The 11,660-nt window shown below is 44.0% G+C and overlaps 1 protein-coding gene across 1 annotated transcript in view; it reads left to right on the top strand.

Moving 5' to 3' along the window:
• The first annotated feature begins 3,117 nt into the window (after positions 1-3,117).
• LOC145359930 (transmembrane protease serine 13-like) overlaps positions 3,118-11,660 on the top strand; it is a 56,560-nt gene continuing 48,017 nt past the window's right edge. The window contains exon 1 of the mRNA XM_080214800.1: positions 3,118-3,346. Coding sequence (XP_080070926.1) covers positions 3,332-3,346 — 15 coding nt within the window. The 5' untranslated portion in view covers positions 3,118-3,331. The remainder of the gene's footprint in view (positions 3,347-11,660) is intronic.

Here is an 11,660-nt window from a genome sequence, read left to right as displayed (position 1 = left end):
GAAGTTACTGTGAAAACCCCCTAGTCGCCACACTCTGGCACCTGTTCAGGCTGAGGGAGAATTTAACATGGCCAATGCACCTAACCAGCACATTTTTGGACTGTGGGAGAAAACCAGAGCACCCAGAGGAAACCCACGCAGATATTGAGAGAATGTATAAATTCCACATGGACAGTGACCCAAGCCAGGAATCGAACCTGGGTCCCTGGCATTGTGAGGCAGCAGTGCTAACCGCTGTGCCACCAACCTGCTTTTAAAGGTCTAAAATTCCACTGGAGACAAAGTCAATTAGCATCTATAGGTAAATGGAGGATGTGACTGACAGTTAACAGAGGACAGTGTGTTACAATTCACTCAGGAATCATGTGCTGCTGTGGAAACATACACTTATACATGCTTGTTGTATTCTGGAGCTATGGTGATGGCAGAGACTCTAATATTCTTTCCATCACATAACTGATCAGGAATCTTTGCCCTCTTATCTCCTGCCATTGATGCGTGTTGAGGGATTTGCAGGTTGATTCTCATCCTGTTTGGTCACATTACGAACACACGTTCCTTACTCGTTACGTCCTGGGGTTGGACTTGAACCCACAGTTTCTGGTGCAGAGACAGGGACACTACCCATTACACCGCAAGACCTGCTGGTAAATAGAATGACTCACTGCTCCATTGCCTCACGTTTCAATAGTTAATAAAACAATTAAATCCATTAAACTATATTTAGTTACAGGGTCAGCAAAAGTCATCATTTTGAACAATGTTCATTAATTGAGTATTGATCGCAGATTCAGTGATAATATGTTGAACAATGGTCACTGGAAATGTACTGAACACAGCATCAGTAATAGTCAGAATATTAAACTCAGATTCAGTAATGGAGGAAGTTTAAAAAGTTTATTCATTAACGTCACAAGTAGACTTCACTGAGAGGTAACAGTGCTAAACACTGTGCCAAAGCTTTGATAAAGGGTCAACTGGACTCGAAACGTCAGCTCTTTTCTCTCCTGCCAGACCTGCTGAGATTTTCTAGCATTTTCTCTTTTGGTTTTAGATTCCAGCATCTGCTTTTATTAAATAATGTTTTGAAATTAAGTTAACTTCTTTACCTGGTGCATTCATTTGGTTTATTTGAGAGTCTACCTAACTCACCTGGTGTCCATCACTAGCTTTGGACTTGTGGATCTTTCTAGCCATTGTTCTGGGTCTCTCTGTGCTCCTCTCCATGTTTGCTGCCCACTCTATACCATGCATATGGCCTCTGCAGCCTACTCTTGCCTTCAGTCTCACTCAGCGGTTCCACATGCTAGAAGTGAAAAATGTTTGGTTGTCCATCAAAAAAAAAATCAAACATTTCCAGCACAGAAGGAGGCCATTATTTTTATATGCTTCGTTAATGGAACTGGCAATTTGGGCATTTGTTTCCTGCTCTTAACTGCCCTTGAACTGAATGTCTCGCTCAACCATTTCCGAGGGTATTTTAAGAGTCAACCACATTGCTTTGGGTCTGGAATCACTTGTGGGCCAGACTGGGTAAAGACAGCAAATTTCCTCCCCTAAAGGACATTAGTGAACCAGTTGGGTTTTTATGACAATTGACAATTTTTTTTTGCAATCACCATTAGACTTTTAATAGCAGAATTTTATCAAAATCAGATTTCACCATCTGTCATGGTGATTTAGAATTCAAGTCGCCAAAGCGTTGCCGTGGGTCACTGGATGTCCGAGGGGAGGCAGTGGCCTAGTGGTACCATCGCTAGACTATTAATCCAGAAACTCAGCTAATGTTCTGGGGACCTGGGTTTGAATCCTGCCATGGCAGATGGTGGAATTCGAATTCAATAAAAAATACCTGGAATTAAGGATCTACTGATGACCATGAAACCATTGTCAATTGTCAGGAGAAACCCACCTGGATCATTAAGGTCCTTTCGGGAAGGAAATCGCTGGCCTACATGTGACTCCTGAACCATAGCTAGCGATGGGTAATAAATTCTGGCCAGCCAGTGATGTCCATGTCCCATGAATGAATTAAAAAAAAAAAATTTCTGCCGCTAATGATTTGTGATTTAGAAAAATATCTTTGACTTTTTTGAACTATCATTTCAATGTCATTTTTTGTCCCCCTCTCCTAATCGTCGTCCACATCACCCCACCCGGTAGATCAGTGTTGACTAAGAGGAACAAGTGTTCCTATTCACATTAATGAGCTATGCAATTTATTAGACTTTATTGCAAGATGTCTGGAGAACAGGAATAAAGAAATCCTGCTACAACTGGACAGAGTTTTGGTGAGACTACGTCTGGAATATTGTGTGAATTTCTGATCTCTACATTTATAGAAATACTATTTGCGTTGGGGGTGTGACGTTAGTGTACCTTTTAGAGTTTTCTCACATCATGTTCTCTGTAGCTCACAGCCTTAACTGATGTTATTGTTACTGGGCTGTCTGCAGAGGCAGCACGATGGCACAGTTGTTAACACTGCTGCTCCACAGCTCCAGGCGCCTGTGTTCGATTCCTGGCTTGGGACACTGTGCTGAGTCTGCACATTCCCCCTGTGTCTGCGTGGGTTTCCTTCCACAGTCCGAAAGATGTGCTGGTTAAGTACATTGGTCATGCTAAATTCTCCCTCAGTGTACCCAAACAGGCGCCAGAGTGCGGTGACTAGGGAATTTTCATGGTAACTTCATTGCAGTGTTAATGTAAGCCTACTTGTCACACTAATAAATAAACTTTAAACTTAAACTCTTCACCACAGCCCATTGGGTGGCCATACCTTCAGATGCCTAGGTCTTAATCCCTTGAATTCTCTCCCTAAAACTCTCCACCTCGCTGCTCCTCACGCCTCATTTGAGATGTCCTTTTAAAACCTCTCTCATCATCTGTCTTAATGAGCTTCATTGTCAGATTCTGTCAGATAATGCTCCTGTGAAGTGCCTCGGGACATTACTCCACTGAAGGTGCTATATAAATACAAGCTAGTGTTATTACTTTAAGAATCTGTTAAAACTTCAATGTACAGGTTAATTATTTCCTCATCGGTGTAGCCACTCACAGGTAGATATCTAACAGGCGTGGCAGGATGCACAGCACACAAAGGCAAAACTTTACACGTCAAACTAGTTCATCAACTTTGATTCCCAGCTGAAACCCAGGACAGTTTCTTACGCACAGTGTGTGGACAGTCCCCTGTTCAGCAGAGTGTTCACTGCAATTCCTGAGTTTCAAGTGAAGCATTCCGAGGGCAGTGAGATATTCCAGGTGTCGGGACTTGCTCTGAAACCTTTCCTTCACATTTACAAGGCAGCTCAATCTCAGGGCTTCAGCAATGAGTTCACCCTCAGTAAGTGTCTTTTTGTTGATTTTTGGTGTCTAATCCACAGAAAACTTGGGATCGCACCTGTGCTGATTTTAAAGAGACGATTAAGTGATGCTCTGTGCTGCAAAAACTGAGTGAGGTTTTGACGTTTACAATTTCTGAATATGGGAGTTCGTTGACAGGTTGTCCCTTACCAGCAGTCAGTCAATCTTCCATTGCTCATTATAGCAAGCTTGTGGTACCTAAATGTAGCACTCACACAGGACAGCATTTTACATGGGACAGGCTCTGTGTACAGCAGAAAGATCATACTTGCAAGAAGGTCTGTGAGGGTGGGAGAGATTGTACACGAGGAAGTACACCTCCCCCTCCCCCCTCCCCCCTCCCCCACCTTGTTCAGACCTTAATTTAAAATAGTGGAATTTCTTTTAATTCATTCAGGGGGACATGGGTGTTGCTGGCTGGCCAGCATTTTGATTTGATTTATTATTGTTACATGTATTAGTGTACAGTGAAAAGTATTGTTTCTTGCTTGCTATACTAATGCATGTCGTTCATAGAGAAGGAGAGAATGTAATGTTACAGTCATAGCCAGGGTATAGAGAAAGATCAACTTAGTGCAAGGTAGATCCATTCAACAGTCTGATGGCAGCAGGGAAGAAGCTGTTCTTGAGTCGGTTGGTATGTGACTACAGACTTTATTGCCCATCCCTAGTTGACCGAGGGCAATTGAGAGTCGACCACATTGCTGTGGCTCTGGAGTCATAAGTAGGCCAGACCAGGTAAGGATGGCAGATTTCCTTCTCTAAAGGGACATTAGTAAACCAGATGGGCTTTTCCGACAATCTGACAATGGTTTCGTGGTCATCAGTAGATCCTTAATTCCAGTTATTTTTTATTGAATTCAAATTCCACCATCTGCCGTGGTGGAATTCAAACCAGGGTCCCCAGAACATTAGCTGTGTTTCTACATTAATAGCCTAGTGATAATAACACCAGGCCATCGCCTCCCCAACGGCTTCCCGATGACTTTACATTTAATGAGGAACCCGTTGGCTTGAGGCCTGCGTCCATGCTGACTACAAATTAAAATGGAGTCCATGTTGATGAAGGTGTGTCCAGTTGCCCTGTTCTATTTAAATCCCTCCCTGGATCTTTCTGCTTCGCTTTTGGGGTGGGGGGGACAGGAGTTAGAAATTAATATCACGAGACAGTCTGTTTCCTGACACCCAATCCCTGGGGATAAAACAAAGAATAAAACAAGCCGACATGTGAGAGGTCGAAATTTACCCCAAAACGTCCGAAGACTTCAGGGGAATTTGTGATATTTTGGCAAAAATCAAAGTTGATCACCCACAGGCCTTGGATTTACAAAATACAAGTCATTGCTGAGCATTGATTGCCTGACCCTGGGGAACATCACAACTTGTAAACCTCAAACTTTTTAAATGTGGTGGAACAGCTGTCTCTCAATATGAGTCAGATCTGTAAACCAGCTGTCAGTCTTGTCAGAGGGCGGCATGGTAGCACAGTGGTTAGCGCTGCTGCCTCACAGCGCTAGGGCCCGGGTTCGCTTCCCGGTTTGGGTCACTGTCTGTGTGGAGTTTGCACGATCTCTCTGTGTCTACGTGGGTTTCCTCTGTGTGCTCCGGTTTCCTCCCACAGTCTAAGAGACATGCTGGTTAGGTGCATTGACCCAAACAGGTGTCGGGGCATGGCGACGAGAGGAATTTCATAGTAACTTCATTGCAGTGTTAACATAAGCCTCGCTTGTGAGTGATAAATACACTTTAACTTAGAATCAAAGAATCCCTACAGTGCAGAAGAGACCATTCGGCCCATCATATCTGCACTGACACTCTGAGAAAGCGTCTTAACCAGGCCCTATCCCCATAACCCCACACATTTACCATGGCTAGTCCATCTAACCTCCACATCTTGAGACACTAAGGGGCAATTTAGCACGGCCAATCCACCTAACCAGCACATCTTTGGAGTCTGGGAGGAAACCCATGCAGATACAGGAAGAATGGATAAACTCCACACAGCGACCCGAGGCTGGAATTGAACCCAGGTCCCTGGCACTGTGACACAACAGTGCTAACCAATGTGCCACTCACTGAACTTTCCTTCACAGCCTGGAAAACTTTGATTAAGAAGGAAGAAAAGCAAGTCTTTACGCCTTTGACAACCAGAGCACATCTCAAAGTGCTGTACAGCTTAAGCACTATATTTGAAGTATAGTCACTGTTGTAATGAAACACAGACTAACTGAGAGATAAATATTGGCCAAAACATTGACTCTCCTGCTCTTCTTTCAATCAATGACAAGGATTCTTTTACGTCCAAATTAGAGGGTCGATGGATCCTCACATTAACATCCGATCCTAAAGTTGGAACCTCCCAAGTTGTATCACAGCTTGGTATGGGCTCCTGCTCTGCCCAAGACCACAAGAAGCTACAAAAGCTTGTGAATGTAGCCCAATCCATCGCACAAACCAGCCTCCCAGCCATTGATTCTGTCTACACTTCCCGCTGCCTCAGGAAAGCAGCCCAGCATAATTAAGGACCCCCATGCACGCCAGACATTCTCTCTTCCACCTTCTTCCGTTGGAAAAAGATACAAAAGTCTGGGATCACATACCAATTAACTCAAGAACAGCTTCTTCCCTGCTGCCATCAGACTTTTGAATGGGCCTACCTCATATTAAGTTGATCTTTCTCTACACCCTAGCTATGACTATAACACTACATTCTGCACTCTCTTGTTGCCTTCTCTATGAATGGTATGCTTTGTCTGTATAGTGTGCAAGTAACAATACTTTTCACTGTATGCTAATGCATGCGACAATAATAAATCAAATCAAACCAAAATCTAGCATTACAGTATTCCAGCAGTGTTGTCCTCTGTGAGTTTTGTGTTCAATTCTTGATGTGGGACTGCACCCCGCAAGAATGACATTTCTGTTCAAACGGATTTAGCACACAGGAGCAAGAGACCATTCAGCCCATTGAATCAGTTCAGCCACTCAATAAGATCATAAAAGTTCATGTGACTAGATATGAAGACCTCCCCGCGCCCCCCCCTCAACATCAGACTAAGCGCAGTCATTCCACCATTGACTGCCTGACCCTCAAGCTCTGGATTTTCAATGGCACCCTATTGCATGCGCACTGAGGTCTCTGTGGGTTGTAGGTATGGAGAGGGTTACGTGGATTGGGAGGACTCGTATATCTCAGGATAGTGGCTTGTCTTGTACACCACATTCCTCATGTGTTTCTCACATTACCTGGAATGGAATGCTACCTTCTGAACTGCCAAGTCCTGAGACAGTGTAAAGTGAAGTTACTATCCACAACCCTTCAAATGGACAAAACTAGATTGAGAAGTGAGAGCAGTGAAAGAAGAAATTGTCTCAAAACTAGAGATTCTAATTTTGATGTTACAATATTGTGCTGGGGTGGAAGGGTGGCGGGGGAGGAGAAAAGGACAGAATTTTCCAAGGTCGCTGCATTTGTGGTAAATGAGCAGGTGTTGGCTGGAATGGCAGCCTGTGGGATGTGCCAATCTGCTGGTGACTCAAAAAATTCATTCATGGAATGTGGGCCAGCATTTATTACCCATCCCTAATTGCCCTTTAACTGAATGGCATTTAAGAGTCAAATCTGGAGTCACGTGTAGGCCAGACAAAGTGGCACAGTGGTTAGCACTGTTGCCTCACGCTGCTGCCTCACAGCGCCAGGGACCCAGGTTCAATTCCGGATCACTCGCTGTTCTCCCCGTGTCTGTGTGGGTTTCCTCCGGGTGCCCCGGTTTCCTCCCACAGTCCAAAGATGTGCGGGTTAGGTGGATTAGTGATGGTAAATATGCAGGGTTATGGGGTTAGGGTGGGGGATGGCATGTGACATGCTTGCCTTCATCAGCCGGGGCACTGAGTATAAAAGTTAGTAAATTATGTTACACTTACATAAGACATTGGTTAGGCCATATTTGGAATCCCATGTCTAATTCTGGTTGCCACACTACCAGAATGATATGGGGGCTTTGGAGGGTGTACTGACAAGATTTACCAGGATGTTGCCTGGTATGGAGGGTATTGGCTAGGAGGAGAGATTGAATAAACTGGGATTGTTCTCCTGGAAAGAAGGAGGCTGAGGGGTGACCTGATAGAAGTTTATAAAAGAACAATTGACAATGTTTCATGGCCATCGTTAGACTTTTAATTCTAGATTTTTATTGGATTCAAATTTCAGCATCAGCTGTGTTGGGATTTGAACCTACATCCCTAGAACACTACCCTAGGTCATCAGCCCAGTGACAATACCACTATGCTACCACTTTCCCTCCCTGTGTTGTCTAAGACAATTGGTGTTTGATGTGGTATGGAAATTTTAGGTTTTCTGGCAGTTCACTCCTTATTTAATAGGTGTGTGGTTTCCAACAGGAACCCTTAGCTTTGTTCATACCTAAACAGGAACATTTCTACACTTCCCCAAGACCTCAGCTGTGGCCCAGTAGCAGCATGCTTACCACTGGGCTTAAAGGTAATGGGTTCAATTCCTGCCCCTGAGTCTGTGTGTATAATTTAGGCTGATACTCCAATGCTGAGCTGAGAGACTGGTACTTCCAATGGAGTGCTGCAGTGTCAGAGGTGTAGTCTTTCTTTAACTGAGGCTCTGTCTGCCCTCACATGGATACAAAAATATTTTTTTGTTAAAAAAAGTTAAGGAGCCCTGCTCCACCTCCAGGACATTCACCAACTTCACTGAAAAGCTAATGATTTGTTCAGGACCATCTTGCTATTTGTGGCAGCTTGCTGTGCATAACTTGTTTGCAATGTTCCTTAACATTGGAAGACTGAATCCATTTTAGAAGTACTTAGTTGGCCATAAAGTGCTTTGCAAGATCCTGAGATAGTTCAAGGTGATATAATAACACAGATCATTGGGTGGTACAGTGACACAATGGTTAGCACTGCTACTTCACAGTGCCAGGGACCTGGGTTCAATTCCTGGTTTGGGTCTCTGAGTGGAGTTTGCACATTGTCTGCGTAACTTTCATTTGATTTATTGCTGTCACATGTATTAACACACAGTGAAAATATTGTGTCTTGCGCATGATAAAGACAAAGCATACCGTTCATAGAGAAAAAGATGAGAGAATGCAGAATGTATTGTTACAACCATAGCTAGGGTGTAGAGAAAGATCAACCTAATGGGAGGTAGGTCCATTCAAAAGTCTAACAGCAGCAGGGAGGAAGCTGTTCTTGAGTCGGCTGGGACGTGACCTCAGACTTTTGTATCTTTTTCCTGGCAGAAGAAGGTGGAAGAGAGAATGTCCGGGATGCGTGGGGTCCTGGCTGCTTTGCCGAGGCAGCGGGAAGTGTAGACAGAGTCAATAGATGGGAGGCTGGTTTGTGTGGTAGATAGGGCTCTGGGTGGGATCATGGCCGGTGCTGATACGATGGGCTGAATGGTCTCCTTCTGCGTGTAGGATTCTATGGATTCTTGAGTATTTTGCATGGAGGGAAATCTAAGTGTGTGTTGGGAGGGTTGGGGTAACACAGCTCTGTTGCCTCTGGGATCTTTTCTTGTTACTGGTCTATTAACTCCCTTCCAGTGCTCAAACTGAGCATGTAGAATTCATGACAACGTGAACACCACAGTATTTGGGAGAGGTTACAGGCATTGCAGCATTCCCTTGGTTTGAATAGCTTCCTACTGACTCCCCAAAATGAACAGCCGCCCAACGAGTGTAATTGTGGTTCCATTCAGGGATTTTGAATTACGGGAGGGTAAAAATTTGGATTGAAAGCTGGTTCGAAGGGGAGAAAGAAAACTGGATTGAAAGCAAAATACTGCAGATGCTGGGATCTGAAACATAAATGGAAAATGCCAGAAAATCTCAGTAGGTCTGACAGTATCTGTGGAGAGAGAATAGAGCTAACGTTTCAAATCAGTGCAATCCTTTGTTAGAAAATTAGAGTTATGCGAAGCATCTCAGGGTGGTTGCAAGCTGGATCCCATACAGTTCAGTCTGAAACCACCTCTGTTCACTGCTGACATCAAGGATCTGGACACTGAGCCAAAGGGAGTAGTCTCCCAATTAGTAAACAAAACCAAAACGGGAGACTGAGTAAATAATTCTGAGAAACAAAAGGGTTATTGATTAGTTAGAATGTACAAAGACGTGGCAGAGGAAATTCAATGTCAGCAAATGTGAATGATACAGTTTCATTTTAAAAAACAGAAATAATTATCCTTTGATTGACGGGTGTACAAAACTCAGCTTTATAGAATTGTCAAATGACGTTTTTCAGGAAAGGCCATTCAGTCCTTTATGCCTATGTTGGTTTTTTGAAAGAACTATCCAATTGGTCTCCACTTTCCCCACTATTTATTTCTAGTGTTTGTTCAATGGTTCTCCCATCAAAAAAAGTCTCACAACACCAGGTTAAAGTCCAACAGGTTTATTTGGTAGCAAACGCCACTAGCTTTTGGAGCGCTGCCCCTTCGTCAGGTGAGTGGAAGTTCTGATCACAGAGTCTGCTTGTGGTCAGAACTCCCACTCACCTGACGAAGGGGCAGCAAGCACTCCGAAAGCTAGTGGCGTCTGCTACCAAATAAACCTGTTGGACTTTAACCTGGTGTTGTGAGACTCCTTACTGTGTTTACCCCAGTCCAAAGCCAGCAGCTCCACATCACGCCTCCCACTGAATCCAGAGGATGGGGTAGGGGCATTGCTGTGGAATTTCTCCAACGCTGTTGTGTATTGTTGATAGATAGTCCAGGTCTCGCTGTCCAGGGACTGTGGTGACAACATCTGAGAGGGTTTTCACAAGCTGTCAGCGGCTGAAGCAGAAACCATGTTGTCATTTAACAACAGGTTGGATAGATGGTTAAAGGTAAAGGAAAGCAAAGGGTTATGGGAACCAGATGGGCACATGGGATTTGGATACAGTTATTTATGAAGGCCCCACCTTCTCAACCTTGCCCCTTGCCTGAGGTGTGGTAATGCTCAAGTTAAATTATCACTAATCAACTCTCCTCCTCAAAGGGGAAAACAGCCTATGGTCACCTGTGACTTTACCTTACTTCTTGCGCAGAGAAATTGCTGAACAATTGTATTTTATCCACAAAAATTATAGAATCCCTCCAGTGTAGAAGGAGGCCATTCAGCCCATCAAGTAAGCACCGTCTCTCTCTCTCTGACAGATTATGTTACCCAGGCCCTCTTCCCTGCCCTATCCCTGTAATCTCAGACACAAGTCTTTAAGATTATGAAAAGGTTTGAGAGGGTAGACTGGGAGTGAATGTTCACACTTGTGGGCGATTGTTACTGATAAATCCAATGGGAAATTCAGGAGGAACCTCTTTACTCAGGAGTGTTAAAAATGTGGAACTCACTGTCAAAAGGAGTGGTTGAGACAAGGCGCATCTTTGTATTTAAAGGGAGGCCTGATCAAGGAAAAGAAGGGAATGTTGTTGGATGAGATGAAGAGGAATGGAACATAAATACTGGTATGAACCTTTGGAGCTCTTTGTGTGTCATAAGTACCATATAGTCCACTCCAAACCACATCAGTCCATGTTTTCTACAGATTGGATCATTAGTGATGTATCTATGCAAAAGATCATAGAATCCCTACAGTGCAGAAGGAGTCCATTCAGCCCATCGAGTCTACACTGACTCCGACGTGGCAACCAACCCAGGCCCTCTCCCCATAACCCCATGTATTTACTCAACAAATCCCCCTAAACTACACATCTTTGGAAATGAAGGGGCAATTTAGCACAGTTAATCCACTTACACATCTTTGGATTGTGGGAAGAAACTGGAGCACCCAGAGGAAACCCATGCAGATATGAGGAGAATGTGCAAACTTCACACAGACAGTGAGCCAAGGCTGGAATCAAACCCAGGCCCCTGGCACTGTGAGGGAGCAGTGCTAACCACTGTGCCACCGTGCCAATGTTTTTAATGATATCCACAAGAACCCAAGATCCCAAATATCCACCAACCCCAGAGGAAATTTGTAAAAGCTGTTAGAACCTGCTTTGTGCTCATGAGGAGACAATGAGCAACACTTACATAACACCTTGAAATAGTAAAACATCACATGGCACGTCACGGGATTGTTATCAAACAAAATTTAACACTCAGCCACATCACCAGATACTAACACAGGTATTTCAAGGTTTAGTCAAAGGGGCAGGCACTTGGTATCATCTTCAAGTAGGAGACAGAATTAAAGCATGCAGATTTAAGGAGGGACTTGAGGCAACAGATTCATGTCTCCTTGCATCTCCTGATGCCTATAACTCCAACCCTACAACT

Source organism: Carcharhinus amblyrhynchos, chromosome 29 (genome assembly GCF_965287045.1).
Source record: "Carcharhinus amblyrhynchos chromosome 29, sCarAmb.v2.hapA, whole genome shotgun sequence".
NCBI classification, from domain to species: Eukaryota; Metazoa; Chordata; class Chondrichthyes; order Carcharhiniformes; family Carcharhinidae; genus Carcharhinus; species Carcharhinus amblyrhynchos.
The sequence above is the reverse complement of the archived record's forward strand: the minus strand, read 5'-3'. Positions and strand labels throughout refer to the sequence as shown.